Here is a 25,449-nt window from a genome sequence, read left to right as displayed (position 1 = left end):
CTCTTCCCAGCCATGGTTTTTCAACGCCTAATCATTTGTTTCATTCATAGTAATTTGTCATTGATGATAATTTTTCAAAATGTGCAAGTGTCAGGTCAAGTCACTAATGTGAACTGTGATTCATGGTTCTTGTTGAAGTTCTTAATTTTATTTATCTTTCTTTACCCTTCAACTTGTCAATTTTTTCTATTCACACACCCGCGCGCACACACACACGCACACACACACACATACATATGTGTGTGTATGTGTGCGCGTGCGCATTAATTTATTTTTTTTAATGGACATATTTTAAACGTACCAAGTAAAGTACTTAATGAAATATTAAAGGCACCTGGCATAAAAAATCTTCCCAATAAACCAACTCCCAGAAATGCTGAAAATTTTCATTTCCGTACATGAAATTATAATGCTTAAATATAATTCTATATTCACGCATTTCTCACGACATATGTAAATATGGCATTTCCTCATCCGCTTTTTTACATAACTGTCCTGATATTAGTCTCTTTTTCCCGTCCCATTTTCTTAAGTATTTCTTCCGTTCTCGTGCCCTCTTTCGGAGTTCAACCCTGAGCAACGTCACAGAGTGTCATCACGCAAAGTCCCTCTGAAAGAACTTTCATCCCCTCTCCGAATTTCTTCCCTTTTCCATTTTCCTCTCACGGTTTCAACACAATGATGTCAGCTCGGAAAATTGATACGCCGTGCTGATGTAAGTGAGGGGATGTCGCTCTTCTCAGGCGTAAAATCAACCCTTGAATTTCAAAGTTTACCTGGTTTTCCAGGTCAGATATAACGAGTAAGATCATTTTAGAATAGTGGGTTGGCGTAACTGTTTATGTCAGCTATCGATTACGTCTCTTCATGTTTAAGTATGTTTTTAGTGTCTTACTGCACGTCATGGACCAAAGTGCAATACAATGTATTGAACTTTAAATTTGGTTCAGTTGAAGAGATTCATGTAATATTTTATTACATTTATGTCGGCCATCAAATTAATTTCTAAGGATTCCTGGGTGATCGTATCAGTCCCCAAAACTACTCGTCATAAATTGAATAAAAACTATCAACCTAAATAGAAAAATTCATTCCATTTATGATGGGTGCAGAGTCGCTTAAGGTGTCAGCTGATAATAAGGCGAGCAAATCTCTTGCTCTGACACTATTATATTACCAAAAAAGTAATATCTGGAGAATAACACAAAAAAATCAATTTAAACTGGATTTGTTGCTATTTCATTTAAAGGCACCAACCCGGAGACAGAAATACAACGTTTTTAAGTTTCCAATGGAGGTTTCCAAGAAAGTCTGCCGTAATGCCAGCGTCTCAAACCATTCGACGAGTTTCCATATTATTTTGTACCCTTGTGACAGCACTTTTTTTCCACTGCTGTTTTGAAGATGAGCTTTTCAAGATATGAGATAAAATGGGTACTTTTTAAAATTTGAATTTTCCGAGTTCTTGGAAAAGCACCCTTTGCTCTATTGCTGAAGGAATTTGTCTGGAAACAGTGAGGGTCGGATCGAAGAATTTCATGAATAGCCGTTTGTAAGTTTTCTATAAATTCAATAATGTGGCTTATTTTAGTTAAAAAGAAACTATCATAATCATAATGGGACTAAAACATTGACTTACGAGCTATTTCAAGAAACCAACTTAATAAGTTATTACTTACATATCATAATCGAACACGTAAGGATCATTTATCGGATACATTTACCAGTTATAAACAAATTCGGATACATTTACCAGGTACAAACCCGCAGTTTCTTTGGAAATCAGTTGTAAACATCTTCCCAGCCTTATTAAAGATCTGCATGTAGGACATTTTTCGAAAAGTTATCCTTTATATTGAATTTTGCCATGTGTAGGAATCGTTGTGTTGAATCGTACGATGCTGGAATTTAAAGCTTAAGGGTAATGTTATGAAGAAAAAAGGGAAGCATGACAAGGACATGCTAGAAGGCCGACTAAATATTGATGAATTTGGATCAATCGTTTTATTGAAAAGTTTTTGGAAAAGGTCATTCAAAATATCTTATATCTCAATGAATTCTTTTTCCTCAACTGCGATGTTTTAATGTTCACGAAGGAGGATAATTGTTTAATCGTTCGATTTAACTGTACTGAATGCTAGCGATGGCAATAAAGAATAGAAGGCTGATGGACTTTTTCCTTGAAGATAGTAACAAAACTATTTACATGTCTATTGCATTAATCATTTAAAGTATTGCGTATATCTCATTTGTTGATGTGTAGTTGGAGTGGTATACCTATTCATGGACGGGTAGTGGAAGATTTTTTAATTAGATATCACTTCGTTCAACTAAGATTCGTTTTAGCGTAATTATTTATGTGAAGGAAAAGTTCTTCTTGGATCTATGCTATTTATCTTTCTTATACGCCAACAGTTATTACCAAAGAGCTCTAAACGTTTTGGGAAAGGAAGCATTATTTTTATCATAATTATAAATTCTTTGGCAGAAAAAATGCAGGAAATAAATTTAAACATTGGAGTAAGTAAAGAATCTGTAATCTGTATGGTCCTCGGACTTAGGTAAAAAAAATCATCTAAATATTTGCCAGATTTTTCATTTATTGTTTTGTCCAGTTGTGTAATGCGTTTGTAGGACTTAATGGGATAAAACCAAGTTTTTTCTTTTCAGCCTCTTTCTTTAGAAGTCTCTTTCTATTGGTAGCGCAACAAAGGCACGTGTCACTTCCGTGTTCCCTTTGTGCAGTCCTTATCTTTGCGTCCTTCACCTCCTTTGTTGATTAATGCACCGAATGCCCCATTCAAGGTTCGCTGTGCGTCTTGCCTCCGTCTCCACGCCCGTTTGCACGTCATTATTATACCCTTCCTTTCCGAAGTACCGTTGACAGCACTTTGAGGGAATTTATTAACCTCGATAGCACCCCTTCGAGGAACTCCATGCATCCTTGAAATTTATTGCCGCCTCTGAAGAGAAGTTTGTATAACATTTAACTCTCAAGATTTATGACTTGACCTGATTTTGCAGCTTTGACCCCATCGAGAATTATCCTTTCTCAATAATGACGGTTAAAACGAATTTCACTTTCACCAGTCTGCAACCAGTTGTCAGCGCCGTGCGCGAGCAAAAGTTGAGGGAGCTACATTATCCCTAGATGATATGCATGTGGCCGTTGGTGGACTTTAACCTTCTCATTCGAAATCCATTATAATTGTTCGGTTAAGATATCATTTCAGCAGATGCTTTTCTTCAAGGCAAACAAATGTCGTGAATTTCAAACTTATTAAAATAACCGTTATACGTAACAAATCTCGGACCAAGCTTCATTCCATCCATGTTTGAACTATATTTAAAATTTTGAACTTAATATCAAAGAATGAATAAATGAGGTGTAAAATACATCAATAAAGTAAAGTAAATAAAAGTAAAATGATACAGTAAAATACTGCGCATTTTATTTTTGAGGAACTAGGAGCTCCACGTTTCAACACTTTCTCTGCATTTTTAAGGTCGTCTGACTATCATCGCCTTAATAATGGACATAAGCTTTGTAAACGCGGTCGACATGGTTAACAACACATCTACCGAATCTCTATCCTATAACATTGTTTATTATAGCCTCTACATTTCTTAAAATGATGCGACAATGCTTTCAGTGCACTGGTATAATGTCCTCACCGTACGAAAAAACTTTGTTTCTTTCTGTCTTTTCATTCAGCCTGCTCTTCACTTATCATGGTCGGGGATGACAGGAAAGGCTTAGTACTTAATTCACGATGCCATTTTCTGTATCATAAACCTAGTAGTCGACTTGAAATGAAACTGTGGATAGTTCTACTTGAACCAGCTATTACGGACTATGTGATTAATTCCGAAAAACTGATTTTAAAAGAGGAGCATGAAAAATAATTAGAAGTTAACCGAAAACTCTTTTATACTCGCAAGAGAAACGCTGTATATACTATATTTAGCTTTTGTATAGCTTCCACATATGAAATGATAATGGGCCCCTTTCCCGCATAGTTCATTGATAGAATCCCCACTTCCAACCCACCCCCACCCGCTTCATTAACATTCCAATTAAAAGCTCCATCCACCGAACCGTTTACCACCCTCTGGAACTCCCGCTCCCATCCCTCTATCCAGCTCACCTCCCCACCCAGCTAAGGACCCAAAACCATCCCCACTCCCCTCCACCCCAGCGCACTTGTTTCTTGTCTATGGCCTTCGAGGCATCGTTCTCTCTCCGTCCGCTCTGTGCATGCTCCACACCTATGTCTCTTCTTTTGCAGAGGGTTGAAGGGGTAGGAAACCGTTGCGCAGCCCAACGACCCGCGCTGACACACCTCGACCAAAAAAAATTAAAGCACATCACCACCACCCATCATCTTCATCGCCCCATCACGCGACTGCTCTCCCTGTTCCGCCCCCCGCGGTGTCCTCCCCCGCTCCGCCACCGAGGGGACGGGCGGCGGACTCCGGAGGCTCAAAAGAGAGAGAGAGAGAAGGGAGAGGGGAACGGAGGTGGTATCTCTCCCTCTGTCGCGCCTCCCCCGCGGCGCCGGCAAGGAAGGAGGAGCTAGGAGTTCGGGGAGAGGGTTTTTAAAAGGGAGGAGAGAAGGAAGGGATAATTAGGAGAGGGGAACGCAGGCGGCTGCGGCGGCCAGTTTATCCGAAGGTGTAGGGGCAGGGGATCCGAGGTGGGTTTTTTGGGGCGAAGAGGTAGGTGCGAGGGGAAGGGAGGCGGTGGGGTCCGCAGGGAGAGCCTGAGACCCTGAACCCCGGGCGTCGCACCGTGCGCCCCCGATGTGGGCACCCTGCGCCCGCGTCCCTCATAGCAGCTCTCCCGTGTCGCGTGAGGAGCGGGCCCGTTCTTGGATGTGACGGCCCCATTCACCTCACCTCCCTCGCATTGACCACGCCTCCGACCGACGCCCCACCGGCCCCGGCTACGTCCCTCGCTACGCCCTCGACCTAATTGAGAGCCGCACTGTTTTCGATTTTTCTTTTCAGCGTCTTGCGTGCCGCGTGACGCCCTTAGTGGTTGATGCGTTGGTGTTTCATCTTCGTGGGAAAGTTCCCCTTTCCGCCCTCCCTCTTATAAGCGCGTGTTCTCCCTCTTCCGGAAACGCCATAATTTTCTTCTTTCTCGGCAAATATTAGCTATACTCCATTTGTCCGGTTTACCGGCAAATTTGGTCACTATTTTCTTAAAGGGTATTTTAAAGACATTTTTCTAGCTTGTATTGCCAAGGAGGCTGAAATGTTAATAAAAAACGACTCTTACATCACTAATGACTATCTAAAGAAACTGATGTTGCACGCAAGTACTCTGGCATTATTGTGATTTTATTTTTTCGCTGGATAAAATATCTTGGGTCATTGACCCTGGCAATATCTATTCAGTTCTGTCGAAGACTTGTTGAAAAAGTAATTCGCGTTAAAGCTTAAATTCCCTCTTAGTTACCCTCCTTTTAGAATAAACCTTACCCTTTGGGTAACAAAAATATTAATTGAAAACAGTCAACTGATCAGGGTATATTTGCCTAATGGACTTGAGCTCTACCTCCATTCCCGTCAGTGTCTTAAGGTAATAAAATCCAAATCAAAACTATTTTAGGTTACGAAAAATTCCTCAGGCACTTGAATTGGCATTTATTTCTAACGGATTAGAATTTTGGGGACATAAAAGGAAAATTCGGTGGAGGAAAAAAGTAGCACGTGACTCCTGAAAAGGTGAAAAGACGACTGAGTACATCTTTAGACTGAAAGGCATTTAAGGTTTTTGACAAGATGTCTACTGGCGCTGGCACAGTTGCTGTGGAACCACAGGCGGCTCCCAAAGGGGAACTGAAGGAGCCAATGGATACTCCGGGGGATGATGGGGTAAGAGAGTTAGATAACCCCAAGGGAGATATTTTACTAGTACGGTTTCCCACTTTGAGCTATCTAGTTAACTATTGGAATTTAATATACCTCACCACCAGCATTTTTCGCTTTTGAGTACAATGACTTAAATGGCCTATATTGTATGCATGGCTCTTGTCGCCTTATCACAACGTGTGGTTTTTACACCATTGTATTTATTTTCTGTACCTCAATTAACATGCTTATTTTCAAGTTCTCGTTGTTATTCCAAATTGAGCTATTTTTTGCAAATGTGAATTATGTATTGAATTTTCATTAAGTATAATCCCTCAGATATCAATATCTGTTGCCTTTAAAAAGTGTTTCTTGCCTCATAATTCAACTTATGACTTATTGTTTTTTTGTTTCATTTTTTCAAGAAAGTAGCCTATAACGTAACAATTTTGTCACGAAATTAAATTAGTAATGAAGTGAAAACTTTCAAAGCTGGAAGAGATTAATTCGCTTGAGTTATCATCAAACTTAAAGTTAGATTTTACTCAAATGCAATGAAACCTTTAAAATTGGCTTTAAATCTGCAATAAGAACATGTGTAGAGGAGACTTTATGAAGCGTAAAATCATTGTTGTCTATATCTACAGAAGTTCATATTTGGCATAGATAGATTTTAAGCATTAATTGAAAGAATATTTACATATTTTACATTCTACAACCATTAATTGCATTTCTTATTTGTACTAAAATGATGTCCCCGATGATCATGCCAATGTTCGGACATTGGTTTCCCATTTAAATTTACTAATTTTTAACTAATGCTCAACTTAATAAATTTTCATGCCGTACTTGATCATCTATGCTACTAAATACTCAACTGAGGATATAATTGATGTCAACGAGGCACCTTACCTAGTTCTTTCATTGAGCAATCTCATCAGTTTGCCAGAATTACAATAACTTACAGATTCAAGTAGTTTTTAAAGTCGTTATCCTTGAATTCCTTGTAAACGTTACGCATTAAAAGATAAAGCTTCAAGAAATTTATAACTTCAAAATGCGACGAGTTTATACGCTTCTGCTGGTGAGAAATTGAATGAAGTCGCATATTTCCTTTTTTAGATTAAGTATCAGGGCAAACCAGCTCGGTATCGGTGGGAAAGTTTAATAAATTGTGAGCATTGGTTCCAAGATAAATATCGGTTTCCCAATTCATCCATCGCACGTTTGCCCAAAAACTTTCCTTTCCCTCTACCCCTTTCATGTTATTTCCGAACTACTTGGGAGTTCTTTCCCTTCTCTCATCCCACCCTCAAATCGTTAACCATCGTCCCAACGTTGCATTCCCCCACCCACCCCACTATCTCCCTTCAATAACAACGATATAGCCACGCAACCGCGCCTCGTTCCGTGCGTCTCCACCAGGTAAGGACAGGCGCCGCTGTCGTTGCCGAGAACCACCCTCCCCCCTCACCAGAGTTGGCCTCAAGGGAGCAGCCGCCGACAACGACGTCCATCCCTGCCCCCACGCCCTCCTCCGGGCCCCATGGATCTCACCCACCCACCGTCGCCGCTTCAGTCGAGAGCCAACCACTGGAGGAGCAGCACCAATTCCCACCACCCGCTGACATGGTGGTCTCAGTGAAGGACACCGCGGACGCGAAGCAGCGGAAGCCGGAGGCGGCAGCCGGCCTCCAGAAGACACCCTCCCCAGCCGGCGGGACCTCCTCGCCCATACCGCCTTCGCCCAACGGCAATGAAGTAGTTCCCTCTACACCAGCGCCGAGACCTACCTCCGCGGTCGGAGACGAGGAGAAGGCAGATATGGGTGCTGATGGCTCGAAGCTTGCCTCTGGAAAATTTCGCAAGGCTTCTTCCACAGATGCACATCCCGTGGAAGATAAATCTGGCGGAGCTAAGCGGTCGGCAAGCAGTAGTGGAGGGTTTTTCACAAGAAACGGAAGAGAAAGTGGTCCTGGCTCGGATATTTCCAACGGTCATAAGGAACCTGTGCATTCTTTGGCTGAGGAAGTTGAAAAACCTGTGGTGCAAGAAAGGCCTGAATCGACAGTCGGAAGCAGATCTTCGTCACGACAGCAAAATTCGCCAGTTGTCGGTACAAGTGGGAATGATGAAAGCTCTAAGCGAAAGTCCCCATCGCTAGGACCTAGTCCACCTGGTGTGAGAGATTCTAGGTCTCCTTTAGGTGAACGTGTGGGCAGTAAATCATCGTCCCCGGATCTTATAAAAGATCACTCTGGAAGTCCAACTATTCCGAAGTCGAAACCGATTTCCCCTACGGAAAAGCAGGCAAGAGACGCAATGAAAACCAAAACACCATCTCCAGACATTGACGAGACGCACCGAGGTACACCTGATTTGAAAAAGACCGAAGGAGCGAGGGGTAAATCTCCATTGCCGCCTGATATCAGGGACGTCAAGTCTACCTCGCCTGAGTTGAAGACAGGATCGTTACGTGGATCAGGAAGCGCAACTCCAGAGACAGGAAAACCGGACAGATTATTAGATGAAGTCAGCGGTGTTAATTCAGAGAGTACCGGTCGTAAAACACCGGGATCAGAATCTTCGAGGTCCAAGTCGCCACTCCCACCGAAAAGTAAAACTCCTTCTCCTGACCTTGGTAAAGCCAAAATTCCTGAAACATCCGAGACAAAGGCAGCAAGTGATAATACCAATGCTGCACCTAAAAATAATGGCGTGTCAGATTCTAGCAGCGTAAAACAGCACCCTGAAGAGACTAAGGGAATTTCTTCGTCACCTGAGCCAGTAAAAACAAAGTCAAGTTCTCCAGATATTGCAGGAAGACAGCCTTCACCAAGTCCGTTAAAACCTAAATCCAGTTCTCCTGACTTAAAGAAAGAAAGTAGTAAACCCATAGATGTACCAGTATCCGACCTAGCGTCTGAACGCGATAAGAGCTCTGAAATCATCAGAAAAGGTAAATCACCTTCACCCGATATTGGATTGGTAAAATCCGCGTCACCTTCAGTCCAGGATACCCTACGGTCTCAGCAAAATACACCTGAGGTGACCTCTGAGAAGAAACACATTGATGAAGTTTCAAACAGAGGAGGAGATAAGGAAATCTCTAAAATACGATCTCCTGAATATTCTTCAAAATCATCCACCCCAGAAGTTCCTAAGTCCAAGTCAGTTACCCCAGAACCATTACGCTCGAAGCCTCTGACACCCGAGCCAATGAAATCAAAACCATCTACCCCAGAACCACCAAAATCTAAAACATCGTCCCTAAATGCCTCAGACTTGGATCTTCATAGATCAGTTTCTAGGCTATCAAATCTCTCGGACGTTGATCATAAAGAGGGGTCTTCTCCTACAGCAATTAGGAGTAAAACTGGCACTCCAGATTTACAAGCATCAAGAAAAATGTCTCCTGAGTCAGCAAGTTCAAAACCCTCTACTCCTGAACCAGATAAAGCTCGGTCCGATTCGCAAAATATTAAGTCCGGTTCACCTGATCTTGCTAAGGCGTCTACTTTAAAGGAGCGAGACGTAGCAAAGACACCTGAGCCCTTGAAATCTAAATCTCCTTCTCAAGATTCCATAAAATCTGACCATCCACCTGCTTCCTCTCCAAAACCGGATTCAGAAAATATGGGTTTGAAAAGGGGACCTAGCTCTCAAATGTTGGCGAGCAAATCTCCATCCCCTGAAATAGGACAGAGAGTATCGAATCCTCCTTCTATTCCTCCATCTCCTGAGCCTGTGAAAGCAAGTCCGTCAGCATCTCCAGATCTTCTTGCGCGGAAATCCCCCTTGCAGAAGGATAGTGTGAGAGGACCGGTCTCTCCGGAATCGAGAGAATCACCAGGGAAAAGAAGTGAATCAAAATCACCGGACGTATTAGCAAAGAGTCCGTCCCCGGATTCTGCTAAACTACAGAAAGTCAAAGACGTACGCGAAATTACTTCAAGTAAGCTGGGAAATGCATCGGAAGTGGTCACTCCTCCTAGAGTAAAATCGCCTATGGGGAAAGTTAGTCCTACAAAAACAGAGGAAATCTCTGACAGAGTACCAACACCACTACAAACAAATGCCCTGGCTGATTCCACAAAATCTGTCTCCCCTCCTCTGAAAAAAGAGACTTCTCCTGAAATGCGGAAGACTGATTCACCAACGTCAGTGAAATCAGCTTCTCCGAAAGGCGAAAGTCCTACAATTCCCCCTCGTACTAATTCTGTTTCTCCAGATTCCTCCAAAATTGCCCCGTCAGGTTACCCTAAGTCTCCTTCCCCGTCAGATATGAAAGGTAAAGCATCACCTCCTAAGTCCCCCGTTCCCACTAGTGATAAGTCTGCGCCAGCGGGTAAGCTAGCTCCCTCACCTGTCGAAAACGGTCCTTCCCCCGCTGCCTCTAAATCTCCTTCGCCCACACTTGGCAAAGTGGTATCTCCAACCATTCCTAAATCCCCTACGTCTGCTAAGACGCCGTCTCCAGTTCCGACAAAGAGTCCTTCGCCTACAGCGGAAAACCTTCAAGGCGAAGCCGCTAGTCGTAGTGCAACTCCTAAGACAGGCGGTTCTCCTTCGCCAGAGCCAATGAAATTGAAATCGTCTGAGACTCCCGAGCGATCCATGACGCCAGTCTCTTCGAAGCAGGATAAGACACCTCCTGAATCGACTAGTGAGGTAAAGCAAAAATCTCCCTCACCTACAGATCAGTCGAGATCAAAACGACCCGGTTCTAGGCAGGGTATATCTCCTGACATTGTACTTAGCCCTTCAGAAGACAGCGGAAGAATATCTGCTTCTCCCGACATGGGCCGTAAGTCATCAACCTCTCCCAAGCCCAGCAGTCCAGTGGCGTCCCGATCGGCAGTGACTCCTACGCCCGTCACACCCACATCTCCTCACGGCCAGAAACGAACTGACTCGGCAGCTGATGATCAGAAAACGCCGGATTCCGCCATCACACCCGCCGACATGAAAGCGACGGCCGCCTCCAGTCCCACATCTGAGGTTGGTGACGAGACGTCCACGGCCTCCCGGACGGGATCTGCGTCTGCAAGACCATCGTCGACTGAAGCAGCGACTCCAGACGAAGATGGAAAGGTGTCCGTGGAGCCTGCGAAAGAGAAGAAGGTCCCAGATGGGCCAATGCAGAATGGCGAAGCAGTGGAGATGAAGGACGCTAAAGTGGAAGGCGAGGGTAAGAAGAAGAAATCCGATTCATCAAAGCCGGGCACGCCGTCAAAAACTCCAAGATCCTCTCGTTCTGTGGTTCCCTCCCCGAGGACACCCAGAAGAACCACGCCGCGCGCCAGAAGAAAAGGTGAGGAGCGGGTCGTCATCGATACAATGTCACGAACGAATTACAGTTACATAAGATTCGACGCATTTCCGTTTGACGTGATTTGCATCATACTGTTTATCTACATCCATTTATTATGCTAATTGTTAGAGTTATTGTTTTGAATGTCAATTCCGTTGATTGTAATTTGGGCTGTGACATTGTGTTTGAGAAAGGCAAGTGTTTGTTATGAAATGAAGGAGTAAAAGCACTATGAAGATAAGCGTGTAGAAAGGTAATGCAAACTAGAATGGTGGATTTACGGGACTATCCCCGTTATCTTTTACTTAGCCCTATGAATATACTTTGAATAGAACTATGTTTAATGTATTTGGAAACTTTCAGGAGTACAGAGTTCTACCATTAACCATAAATATTAATTCCTCCCTTCTTTTATCGGCGTATTTTTAAAGACTGGAGCTCGAGAATGATTTTATTGTCTATTTAATTTAAATGACACTCGATGTCTTCGTCTTCACTTTTTTGGCCTCAATATCTTAACTGCTCATTTCACATTGTAATCTAATTTATTAATTCATTCAGTTATGTAAATAGCCCCTCTTTTTCGCTTCAAATCCATACCTAAATCTTTAAACACCGTTGAATTTGATATCTAATTGTATTAATTCCATTCAATTATATGGAATATTGGTAAAAAAAATTGTTAAACTGCTGTACAGCATGTGATCTTGAGCTTACTTTTATAATGGGCCAGTAATTCCTTAATTACACATATATTTAAGTATTAAAAATGCTTGCTTGTTTTTTTAGCTTCGAGGGCCAATTTAGGATCTGGTTAAGTTATCTAATTATTTTAACGGAAAAATCCTCTAGTCCCATCATCTTACAAGATTGGGTGAATTTAAATATGAGACAGCCGAAAATTATGAGGTAATTACTTTAACTTATTTCATGCCCGTTATTGCATATATATATATATATATATATATATATATATATATATATATATGTATATGTATATATATATATATATATATATATATATATATATATATGGCGTTGATAGCATGAATTGGAGATTTTAAAATGGTGAAAAAATTGTTTATAAAGTCAAATCAGTATTGGCAATTTCATGGAAACCTGTGACATAATCGTATGGCCTAATTTTCGATATTTGGTTACTTTTTGGTACTTTTAGGCATCTTGCTACTACAAATTTATTTTTTGGTGATTCGCAATATAATGCACTTTTAATTTTTCGATATCCAAACTTCAAACAAACGCTGAATTTATGATATTGTCCTCTATACTGTCAAACATTTCCCTTTTGGTAAACCACATGGAATTTTTATTTATCACGGTTACCCTTATACAGAAATGGAATTAGTATAACTTGGATTTTATCCACTTAAAAATTAGCAGTTGAGGAAATTGCATCATAAAGACTAACATTACCATTTATTTTACAAGAGCCATATTTATTAATAGTATTGTAAATTTTTTGGTGCCGTTGTACCTTTTTATCGTCAGCAACATGCGGTTTCCCGTCCTAGTGCAAGATTAAGCACGGAGTATCTTACGTATTCCAATTATCTGTCAAAGTTATAAATTTATCGATGTTATAAGCCTTATTAGTGGAATCACTAAAACGAAAATTTTCTTTCCAGATGGCGACCAAGAAAAAGATTCAAGTGCCAACAGAACCAAATCGGTAAGTTATATAGAAAATTATTAATTTACTAGATCATACTTTTTGAATGCCCATTTTAAATAACGATAATATTTTTTTCCCATCACTTGTGAATTATTTTAACACTGTTATGGCACCACTACCATATATGTAGTTTTGGGTAGTAAAAAATTGTAAAAATGTCCTATCACTCGGTGACAATAGATGATTTGATCTCGGCTCAAATAATAAAACCGTCTTCCTTGGGTTCGCATTGATATTTAATTTCATGTTTATATCCGGGTTACAAATCACTCTTTTTCATTTGAGGAAGCTTGCATCCATTGATTTTTGTACATCATGTATGCATTGCAAAATATATGGAACGCTCTTAATTCGTGTAATTGCATTCAATCAAACAACAACAATGCCGAACTGAAGGCGTCGGAGTTTAAAACAGGATTGAAAACTTTTGCACTGCAAGTTCATGTTAAAAAAAATTAAATCAGCCAAAAATTGTGGTCATTGCTTAAGATTAAGAAGCAAAAAGGGATCTGCAATACACTCAGCCTTGGACAATCTACAGTTACATGGATTTGGTAACTGAATGTTAATACTTACAAAAGTATGAATTAAAAATTCGTACATCATTTTTCCTCCACAAAAACTTAAATGGTCATCCAAAAACAAGATCTTTCAATCTCCATAATAACAAAACTGCCTTCTTAGGTCAATTATTATGATTTCTAATGTAAAAATACTGTCTTGTGTATCAGAAAACATAAAGAACTGCATTTATCATCACCATAGATAACTCTTAGGATTCCTTTCTAGTATTTCTCTAATTTGTTCTGTTTCTCTCAGGCTCTCATTTCCTCATTTACTTTTTCTCTTAATTTGTTTTGGTCCTTCTCTGCAGTTTTTCTTATCTACTTTCGAAATAATTTATTCCAATTACATAAAGATAAATTTTAGGATAGAATTTGTCTTGAAATGTGCATCTGATATTGTTTCAGTTCTTTTAAGTTTCTTGGCAGCGTTCAATACTCATGTAATAATACGACGGACGTGCCTATCGGCGGATTCGTGGTCGCCCAATGGACAAAGCATTCTGCTGACGAAGTGATTAAGCCGTTTCAAATCTGGGTAATGCCTACAGGCACACTCAGCAAAACCAAAGCTCTGTGCTCTATCTGTGAGCCCGTGCAAGGAACTTCTTAACCTGTGACCGTCATTTTATCCCTCTTAGGCTTTGTACGCGGTTACTCTTCCCTCACCTCTTCAGCCAACCCTTGGATCAATGGTCATGATTGTAGGTGAAAAATATCAGGGGCCGTAGCCATGGAAAGAGTTTTAGTAAGAAAAATGACTTCATTAGGCGATCAGATTCTTTTTAAACCGCTAGACTTAATTTAGTGGCCTTAAAATATTGGATGATTTTACTTCGATATTCTTCATTCTCTCTATGCTTTGACCTCCCCTTACTGTGTGAACCCTGAAATAAAATCAATAATGTTTTTCTTCTCGAAAATTTTATCGCCCCGGGAGTCAGTCATAGCAACTTAAATAAGTCAGGAATGTCTATGATAAAGTTCAGATTTTATCGTCACGTATTTGAATATTTTATTTTTTCCACGTACTCTTAGAGCGCAGGAATGGGCACCCTTGTCCCATTCCCTATGAATATCGAATTAACCTTTAAAGTGTGGGGAATATGTATCACGAGGCCTAACCTATTTCAATCGTCCTTGGCATCGTCTCGAGATCACATTACCTTCACCTTATCTCAATGGCTTGCCGTATAATTTCTTCCATATTTGTTGGAAACTGTGAGAAATATCCCCGAAATAACTATTGGTTTTCAATTGATAAGGAATGATGTTATTTGCGATGTGTAGCAAGTATTTTTGACATCTGGCCTTTTCATTGCTGGCATGATTTAAAATAACTCTGATCGGCATGGGGTGAATTACGTACATGCACACCAAACGTGGTAGTCTGGTGAACTGCGGACTTACCATCTAACCCGAAATATAGTATGTTGATTCGAGCCCAGCTGGGGTATAAAATCCGTATTTTTCATTATACTTTTTGAACTCTTGTATTGGTGATAAATTGCCGAGATAAATTGTATTCTACTAGATCTGATCTGCCGTTGAACCACATTAACAGTATTTAATATTATCTCAAAAATTAACACATTTTCGTTATGGCTGCGTTTCTCATATGTATCGTCGAAGTACATCATTGGTATTAAAAAAACCGATGAAAATATCCATTCCTGATTCTGATGGTTGAGTTTCTTATCCCTTTTTAAAAGTTCTTGAAACTTAACGACCCGTGCGAAGAGAGCTTTTTCTATTTCAAATAGCCTATCCGAAATAATTAACAATGTTACTTTTATTTTTAGACTACAAATAAAATGTATTGTAATCAGCGTATTGAAAAGAGTCCAGCATCGCATTAATCCTATTGAAAACTCCTTCTATCTAAAATCAAGCTCCACATGCCATTGCTGGTAATGATTTGCTTTAATTATTGGCATAGTGCCAAAACTTCTGCAGGAAAGTGTCATGGTTCTGAATAACCGAATTTTCTGCACGTCCCAGAATATCCCTATTTAGTCCTTTAAAATATTCTTAGTCTCTTATTCCGACCCCGGAATCCTTTATCTGATTATTTAAGTGTGTTTACTCAGTTCTAATATTTAAGCATTCATCCTTACGTGAGCTTTACCAGCTGATGAATAATGCCGTTATCAGCTCACTTCTTTGGTTCAGATAGATACATGTGGAGCTAATGAGGATGTTTGGACCCTCTTTTCTAGCCCAATCAAGTTTAATAATATTTATTTATCCCAAAAATCTTTTCTTTTCCCCATCTGCTGTGAATCCATTATAATTTTGAGAATAGTATAACTCTTTCGTGATCTTGAGTAATTAACAAGTATAGAAAAACTAATCTATAAGAGCTTCTCGTCAGAGTTGCTGTTCTTCCTAAGGAAAATCTGTGAAGGCGTTTGTATTATTGGCCCAAATCTATGTTTTCAAAGCTCTTGATGAGAAAAAAAAGATTAGTGAGGAAAATGCAGAGGACCCTCTAGTAGATATTGTAAAGGAGCGCCGGTAAATTCTGAGTATCAATTACGATACCAACGGTAGTATTTTTAAAGGATCTATTGTAGTCAGGGAACCTGTGAACAATGGTCTGCATTTTTCCTTTCCAGATCTTGGAAAATGTCCTCCGTTTTGATTGCACGGTAAAAATATTTGTTTTTCTTCAATACCCCCTTCGTTATTTGTCCCCTGTATCATTATATACAGTGTTAGATTTATGGGGATTAGAGTGAGGCATTGTTCCCATTCCGCTCTTGATACCTTCAGAGCCCTAAAACTGCCGCAAATGGCAGTTTGGACCGTAAGTCTGGGCTGATCGATTTGGTTAGTTGTGACGCGCCTTGCTATATTTCACAGGTCATGACAGAACCCATTTTCTAGAGCTCTTGGATATTTATATGATCTACCGCATTGCTGTTTCAGTACTGCCCATATACTTTTAAAAATGTTATATGGTGCCACTTACAAGTATGTCTACAAATATGATAGCAATATCCCTGTTTTACTCGGATATGATATCATTAGGTAGGTATGGCAGTACTGTACACGTACGTATGTTGCGCGTGGCACCGCGAGTGCATACAATTGCCTGCGGAGAAAAAATATGGCTTTGGATATTGGAAAGTGGTGAGGAACAAATTAGCTCAAATTTCAAATCGACCGAAACTAGAATGACGGGCAGAGAAATGGGTTTGCTTATTTATTGCGAATATTAATAAAAGGAAGAATAATTGAGAGGCCATCGTATCATAATAGTCGCTTTGTTGGAAAGTCATTACAATGAAATGGAAATAGTAAATTGCGGTTAATTGGCACTGGTGTAGCCTTGGGGGACGGATAAGGTTTACGCTTTCCTTTTTCCCACGCACAGTCTCAAGTAATGCACTCTGAATCACTAGTTTTCTAAATTTGGGAATGGTGTAAAAATGGGGGGCACCCCCATTTTAAATCACAGTCGCGTAGATAAGCAGCGACCCTGAACTGTGATCAGATTATGGCCTAGTGAATCAGGGAGAGGAGGGGGCGAGAAATTCACCCCACTCCCACTAGTTCTCCTCTAGCGAATTCTCAAGTAATCACTAGGTTTAAATTTTAACTCCAGTGCAAATTTTCTCCTTAGCTGATACTAATCTCTACTCTCTGCTTCATTGATTTTCATTTCGCACTAAAATAAACCGCTTTGTGTTACCTTCTAAATTGATGGATGTACCCCCTGGGCCTATGCCCCCTGAGCCATATTTTCAATAATGAAGCTAATAAACTCTAAAACTTAACATTCAAAGTATTTCATTACAAGAATAGTATGAACGTTTTGGTGTGCTTCAAGCTAAGTTTAGAGTTGCTACGTTCCACACACAACTAGTTGAGACTGTCCAGAGCGGCTACTCCGTATCAGTTCTGATACATAATTTATATAATTCAGCTATATAGATGAAAGAGTAGCATTTTAAAGGTGTTTTCAAATACGAAATTGGTATATTCGAATCGAAACATGGAGATTAAATCGTAAGTAAATATCAGTTTTCATCGGTTTTGTTTAAAAAACCTAATTGAATATTCCACGTCAATTATCAAACGACTGGTATGGGGTTTTGAATATTGCCTGACACTTCGAGTTTTATTCTAAAATTGAGATAATAAGTAAGTTCATATTCATTTGTGAACAAGGCCTCTGCAAAAGTTAGTTGCTGCGAAAGCAAAAAAAAGTAGTGTTTCACTAAAAATGATACATCTTTCAAAAATAATATCCACAAACAAGATCCCTTGGCAAATAGTCCAAACATTTTATATATAAAAAGCGTTGAAGTCTTCGCTGTCAATTAACATGAATAGTGAATATTAATTATAAATCAAAATGACACCACGGGGATTAATTTGAGTATGCACGCTGTAGTTTTTTATATTTTTGGCGGATAAATAATTTTAAGCTAAATGTAACTGAAAGGCATTTTATTTCAACAAGACTCAATTCGGAGATGGAATTCAATTATAATTCAATGAAATTTAGTTGCCTTTATATCAAATCCTATGCTATCAATAGTAAGGCCATTAAAATTAGATATAGGATAAGATATACAGGGCATACAGTGTAGAAATTGACCACACGATATTACTACCTGATATGAATAAAATAACTGATGTAGGAGTTAAACATATTTCGAGAGGAATTTTCTTGCAAGAACATCTAGGACAGTGAAATGAATTCATCCTCTAAGGATTCCCTTGATACGGCCTCCTTGGATATCAAGTAAAATCGAAGTCCTCATCATATGCAAAGAAGTTTATCCGAAGTATTCAAAGAAATTGTAAGACATGCTACGTGAGGTGATGGATGGATGGAGATGCACAAGAAGATGGGTTTGGTCATCCGCGAATTCCTGTTAGCTATGACCGCATTAACTATCTGCGCTGTATGTAGTACTCCACTCATTACCAACCGGTGACAACATTCGAAAAAGGTAGTTTTTCCATCATCCCTAAACTATAAACTTTACGTTACGTCCATCTCACTTCTATCGTCAACCTTTTCATACGATACTTCAGCTTAAGATTCATTCATTTTACCGATCATACTCTGGCAAAAATATTAATTTAGGTTGACTTTAGTTTCTTCAGAAAGTTATCTTTGGAATATCTATTTTAATACATTTTCATAGACATGCATTAGCATGTACCCAATCACCCTTGCTTTCCTTACAATCGTCTTATTGAGTGTTATTTTCTTGTATTTTTTTCTAAGGACTTTATCATTGGTTTTCTTGTCTTTACTAATTGTAATTCGCCTCCAAATCCATGTTTCAGTTGCTTGAAGTTTGTTTTTAGTTTTCCCAGGGTCCATGTCTCGCAGCTACGTGTTGACATGCACCACACAAATTATTAAGCAAACGTCTTCCTTGTTTCGATAGTAAAAAGTTCATATTTCAGTGTAGGCTCCTTTTGTTCATAAATGCTTGCTCCGATAAAGTTATTCATTTCTTGGCATCTGTGAAACCACTATTTCCGTGTTTTGTTACGCTTCCTAAAGTGCGAAATACCTTAAATTGGTTTACTTCTATGTTATAAATTATGAAAACTTAATAATTCAACAGCGCTTCTCAGCCGAGTAACTCACCCCGACTCTGAAAATGCTGATACATATGTAACTGACGAAACAAGCAGAACAATTTTGCGACGAGAGATCTCAGTGTATCGTATTGATCTACATTCCAATATATCTCTAACGCCATGAGGAGAAGGCAAAAATTTCTTTAAAAAACGTTAATAGGGTGCAAAGTTGGGGTAGTAGCCTAAGGTCATTTTAGGGTGGCAGATCTGCTATGGTGTAACGCGGAGTAATACTCTAAGAAGAGTGGGGATTTTATATGGCTAACGTGGGTGTGACGTCATTTATTGATGGATCCATTGTCGTCTTCACAAAATATCATTGCCGTAGATCCTCAAGTCTTGTGGGATTCGGCGGAAGATCTTTTGCTCGTTCATGCACAAGAGCTTTGCGAATATTTTCTGTTGCCGGTAAATGAGCTTGTATGGCGTCCGTCGCGAGCCGTGTGATTTCCGATGGTGGACGCTCTACATATTCACAAGGTTGCCTCTTCATGTCGCTCATTATACGCAAAGCCCGTACTTCTTCGGGATTAGAGCCTTGAGTTGGATGAGATGCAGCAATTCCTCCTCTGCGCACAAGAACACTCCGACCTGTATTTATGGTCGTCAAACGTGCGCCGCACTTATGACGGAATTTCCAATTCTTAACATCCCCCTTTTGAGTACGATGCAGTATACAAATAACCGTGTAGATGTCCAAATACTTGAGCACCTTTCGTAATAATTTTTATAGTTGGCATTACCATGTTAATTTTAAATAAACCGAAATAATTTCTTTGAACTGGTTATAAATTTTGTAGTAATAAGTTTTGAATGGAAATAGTATATAAACGGTTACCAGGGTACTTAATAAATGTAGAGTGATATTGGTTGCAAAATTCATCTGGGTATATACTAAAATTATTCACTAATATTTGGATTTAATAGACTTTGGACTTTTCCGTTTAGGCTTTTTGTTTTGGACTTTTTCGACCCCAACCGATAACAGGTTAGAATGCGTGGGATTTTCTTATCCTTGCAACAGGGTCTCCCGTGTGAAATTATGGTCCTTGCATGAAATTTCTTTTCGGCTGGAAATGCTACAGGGACATGGGGCAAGGGTTTTATATTGCGAGTCTGACAATTTTCGGCAAAAATCAAAATACTATAGTTTTTTTAATGTTTCTGGACGACTGTCATTCTAAATATTGAGTTAAAGAATGAAGATAATGCAGAATCAAGTATGGGGTCAAAGGATTTTGGCGCCATATTAGTTAGGGATTAAGAGTACAGTAGTATAAAGTGCCATGGTCCACCAAACCCTGTACAGCACTGCTCCCATAAAAAAAATCATCCCATTTTTAGTATGAAACAAGACGCGAATGGTTTTGAATAAACATTATACTCCTTACCGCTCAAGTTTACCGTTCATATCCGTCTATCCGAACTGTGATATCATTTTTCTCTTTCAAAGGGCCTTAAAATTTGATTAAAAAAGAGTTTAAAGACTGGCAACTTTTTCAGCATACATAATTCAGCTAAGATAAATTAATACTTAATGAGTTTAGTGCGCTTGAGAGGGATAGAGATGTTGCTAATCGTATGTACTAAATTTTCAAATCTCGCTGGAGATCGAACTTTATTATTTTGTGCTCATATTTTTTATATTTGACTCGAATCTTTTTTTTACATCATTTCTACGTTACTTAAAATTGTTTGCCAAAATATATTTTCGGTTTTTTTACGGTTCCTTCAATTTATACTTATTAATTAATGAATTTATTTATCTTTGTTAATCAATTGCATTTTCCTGAAGTGTATTCTTTGGCCAATATTTCCATTAAACAAATCAAAAGTATTCTTTCCCCGTATCAATATACCCTGCGCTTATTATTTATATTTCAAAAAATGGCGTAGAAGGTTATTCAACAATGCGTAGTTTTTTCCTCAAGACAATTAGGAAATTTAATTTCAGTCAGAATCAATCCTTGTCATGGTTTCTCTCTAGTTGTACCCAAAAACTTTTTCAGATTTTATTCTACGTATCTTTTGTTATTTCCAAGATTAGCTTCAATATTCCGGTGTTTTTAAAAACTTAAAAATCTGGTTTCAAATATTTCAAACGCCGAAATCAGAATTTAAAATCTATATTTAATCTGAAGCACGCGAATTCATAAGAGGTTTTATATATTTGCGTCATTCCCACAGTGGGTAAGGACTCGACCAGACGTGACAAAGTTTGTCAATAGGGAAAGTGGCTGATATGTGTGAGAGACGCATGATATTATTAAATTAAGTTATTTAAAAGGGAGTTTTGAAAAAAAATTTAAGGCTTTTCAGTTTTATAATACCAAGCCACGTACTTTATGCATGTCCCAAGAGGCAACTAAAGTTCCGAGAATCCACATGGGTGGCGGGTGAAGGAAAATTTATTAGGGCGACTAGTCAAGTTCTTGGCATGTGTGTTTGACCCTCCATTAGTGCAAAAGAAAAACAATAAAGCCGGGTTACGTAGTACGATTTATAAATTCCTATTCGTATTCAATGGCCCTAACCAAGTTTTTGGCAATCATTCATTTTTAATTTTTCAACTTTTTTTTCGTGCCTTGTCGGAAAATTCTCGTAATGTTCGCGAAACTACCACGTTTTTAGTTACTTGACGGCTTATGTATTAAACGGCACATAGTGTAATATAGTTTTTCGGTCACGCTAATGCCAAGTATGAACAGCGGATCATTAGGCTTCAAAATTGATAGGTGACATCGTTAGGTCCTGCGTTGTAAACCCTCCTTTTGGAATCAGTTGTGACGGTGCGTAATTGCGCAAGCAATGAAATGCGAACCAATTAAAAGTTAAGAATCTTGGAGATACTCCCAGGGCCTGTGTTCCATCATCACTCAAATGTAATAATAATAATATTAAAGAGATATTATGATAAAATATTTCGGTAAAATGAAGACAAAACGGTTGTGCAGTTTATCAAGTAAAAACTTTGACATATTTGATTTAAATGCCCTTTCAGACTTACATTTTACCCCAACAGACATTAATGGCTTATAAATGGCCATAGTCAAATCCATATAAATCACATTGACAAACTGATCATCCTCCTGAGGTCTAAATGTAACAAACCCATCTATTGTAAATTTTAATGCTCTCTTGAACTCATTTTGAAGTTGCTGATCACACAAAAAATTTCGACATTTTCATTACCTACATCTCATTAGACAAATTACATGCTCAGGTGGTGGGAAAAAATCGTCTAATTTAAAGATGGGCCGGAAAGAAATGCATTTTGATGTATTTGACCAATAATTCTCATTAATCGTTTTTTTATATTAAATATTGGTATGAAATTCAGAGATGACCGTAAAACATAATGTTGCTAAGCATGTGAAAGTAAAATAGCCCACAGTATTAGGTTAAGAGAAGGTCTAAGCTGACTTAAGCAATATCTTAGAAGATTACCTGTGGAGCCGGTGCATTTTATCCCATGCCTTTTTTATTCAGTTAATTTTAATGATATGTATTACTGTGTGTTGTTGTATCTCTCCACATCATCTTCGGAGGTATTTTTATTTTCATTTGCGTGCATCATAGGTATGCAATACGCTCGCTGCTTACGTGGTCATTCAAGCTCTGTGCTACATCGTCGGACTTATAAAGTAATCTCTCACTAATAGCCGAGCAATTTTGACTCATGAGCTAATTTCCAAGTGTACTCTCATGCAATAGTTTATATTTTATTGACTATTAACTTAGTGGAGAAATACTTTCGGGAATACTCTTTGCAGTATATATCGCAGGCCTTCCGTCCGTGTCCGTGCCTTGTGTTTAGAGGTAGGATCGGCATTGCACCTTAGATCATCTATTAACGACAAGTTATGAAAAGGAATGCAACACGCATTCATGCGTAGCTCATAAACAGATATGAGATATATAGTTTTTAGACATTCAGAGTTTGTTACTTATTTTTGAAACTTACTCTAAAACTCATTTTGATTCATACAAATTGAATGAATCCATTTTAAAAGGGCAAAAGAGTGATGTTATGTTTATTACAAAAACTCTCATGTACGGGAATATTTGTGTATTAGATGAAGAAGAACAATTAGATGTGGAGCACATATTTTACCAGGGTGTCCAGCGTAATTTATACTTTCCCAACTAGTTAACAAATAAATGCCCGATTTGAGCATAGTTTGGTGTTTAGTACCCTTCAAGTCACCGCTGGGGTGTGTGTAATCCCGCCCCGCCCACCCTCCCTCCCTCTCCGGCAGTAAATCCCTCGGGACAGTGAGGGACGAGATCACAGATCCATCTATCTCTGTTTCTCATCCTCTTTGTTCTCCATCATCGCGGTAGTTATCGTATGCGACGACGTATTGGACGCAGTTTTTTTCCTAAAATAATGACTTCTAAATCAAACCCCGGTCTTATACGCATGAGAAGGCGAGGATTTATGCAAGCTGAATTCATTTCCGACGCTTACCACTGGAGGCTAATATTACACCAGACAGTCAGAAGGGGAGTGAAAGTCGGTTGTAATTTTTCACAGAATTCATTGCGTACGACACCTTTCAATGCACATGCGTCCGTCATCTTCAGGCACAAAATATAATGTTATCCATGAAAATACCTCGTTAAAATAGGGTAAACTGAGGGTAGGGGAGATGAGTGGGAGATTTGGTAATGGGAATGTTTAAAGGGTTGGAATATGTTAGTCGTTCTCTGGGAGGTTGTTTACCCAAATGCGGCTTGGTGTGGAAAGTCAGGGCTAAAAGAGGAGAATGATTGACAAATCAAGTCATACCTATCATTTCATTCGTCCATTTTTAAAATCACGGCACCATTGTAGCTTCTCCATGAATCTGTAGATGGCGCTGCAGAAGTAAAACTGTGTTCTGAAGCGCCAATGTTTAAATATGAGCAAACGGCCCTTACCTTATGAATATGCCTCGTATGCTCAAAGTATATTTGTAATTCAACTTCATTCTAAGAATAAAAATCTTGATAAAGGGTAAGTTATTTGTTCAAAAATAGTGATTATATTTCGTTATTCCGCCGAGTAAAACACTTGCTAAATTTTATTTAATAAATTTCAGGAAATTAATTGAGGAAAAAACAGTCACTAAAGAAATACTTATCCGTGTGTGTATTGAAAACCTCATTCATTTTTTTAGTCGTCCATTGCATACAGAAATATCCTCGGATTTATTTATCCTGGAAAATATTTTTCCAGGTGTCCCACTTGCAATAATAATGGCCTATCATTCAGGATAATTTTAATAATGATATTTATCATTTTGTCGGTATAAATAAACACTAGGTATATCCATTCATCAGTGAAGATCAAACATGCGAGATGGCAGTGAACTATGAAGTAGGTCTGCTTGCAGAGTTTCCGCTCAATACTAGTGGAATATAGGAATTTTGGAGCATCTGAAATCTAAAGGTTTAATGAGCTTAATAAATATGGGACAAAAGAGGGACCTCTTTTTCAAACATTTAATGGTTGCCAAAACAGCATAGAGGAGCTAGATTTGTAAAAATTTGTCATGATAAATTGAGTAGCTTATCAAAATTATTAGAGAAGCTAGGTTGGAATCATTAATGGAATGAAGGTTAAATTACAGATCAAATCTCATTTTGGAAAATGGAATGAGTTTTCTTCAGCGATGATGTTGAAAATGTACTAGAAGAGCCGCAAATACTTAAAACTTACAGGGAATACTTAAAACCTATCCTTGTAGAGGGATAAAATTCTCAGGATTAAAAAATAATGTTGAACTAAGTAAGTCGGGCAGTATTTGTATAATAAATTTCATAATAATTCATATTTTTCCACAAGTTTATGTAGTTAACGTGGCAAGACCTTAGGTCAAAAAATGTAATGGTATAGCAGGCCATGAAGTCAAAAGCAAAATCTGTAGCTGGGATGATTATCAACACTATGTGCTGTGATTAACTCTGTAGATAGCAAAAATTAATGCTTAATCTGAGGTTACCACGTAGTAGATCTCATTGCATATTCTATAATTAACCACAGGTTGGCTTATCTTCACTTAGATTTTATATATAGACCATCATCATCACAGGTATTGTGAGGATTGGTTGTAGCAGTTCTCCAAACTGTCTTGTGTCCTGCCAATCTCTTCATTCCCTCACAGCTCCATGTACAAGCATTTTCCATTATTTGCTTCTAATAGTTCATCATTACTTCTCTGTATTTCTTACCCTCCATGCCTCCATCAGTTATCGTCTTTAGTGAGCTATTGTGCTCAAGGATGTATGCATACATCTAAATATGTATATATTTTCTTCCTTTTGTGAGTGTCCTCTATAAGTTTCTCTCTTCACCAGCTCTTCAAAGTACTTCTTTACTTGTTATTCTCTCTGTCTGTTGTATTTCCATCACACTTTCATAG

At 38.9% G+C, this 25,449-nt stretch overlaps 1 protein-coding gene across 4 annotated transcripts in view; it reads left to right on the top strand.

Annotated features, from left to right (window-relative positions):
* The window catches only part of LOC139690326 (microtubule-associated protein 4-like), a 79,229-nt gene that overhangs the window by 14,362 nt on the left and 39,418 nt on the right, over positions 1-25,449 (top strand). For 2 of the 4 annotated variants that reach the window (XM_071587717.1, XM_071587715.1), the window contains exons 2-4: positions 4,290-5,883; positions 7,285-11,173; positions 12,820-12,863. In XM_071587717.1, the coding sequence (XP_071443818.1) occupies positions 5,791-5,883; positions 7,285-11,173; positions 12,820-12,863 (4,026 nt within the window). In that variant the 5' untranslated portion in view covers positions 4,290-5,790. Of the gene's footprint in view, positions 1-4,289; positions 5,884-7,247; positions 11,174-12,819; positions 12,864-25,449 lie in introns of all 4 variants that reach the window. The other 2 variants (XM_071587718.1, XM_071587719.1) reach the window with 2 other exon arrangements.

The sequence above is a fragment of the Hetaerina americana genome, unplaced genomic scaffold (assembly GCF_022747635.1).
Source record: "Hetaerina americana unplaced genomic scaffold, ioHetAmer1.1.p SCAF_3, whole genome shotgun sequence".
Classification (NCBI taxonomy): Eukaryota; Metazoa; Arthropoda; class Insecta; order Odonata; family Calopterygidae; genus Hetaerina; species Hetaerina americana.
This window is presented reverse-complemented; position numbering and strand designations above follow the sequence as displayed.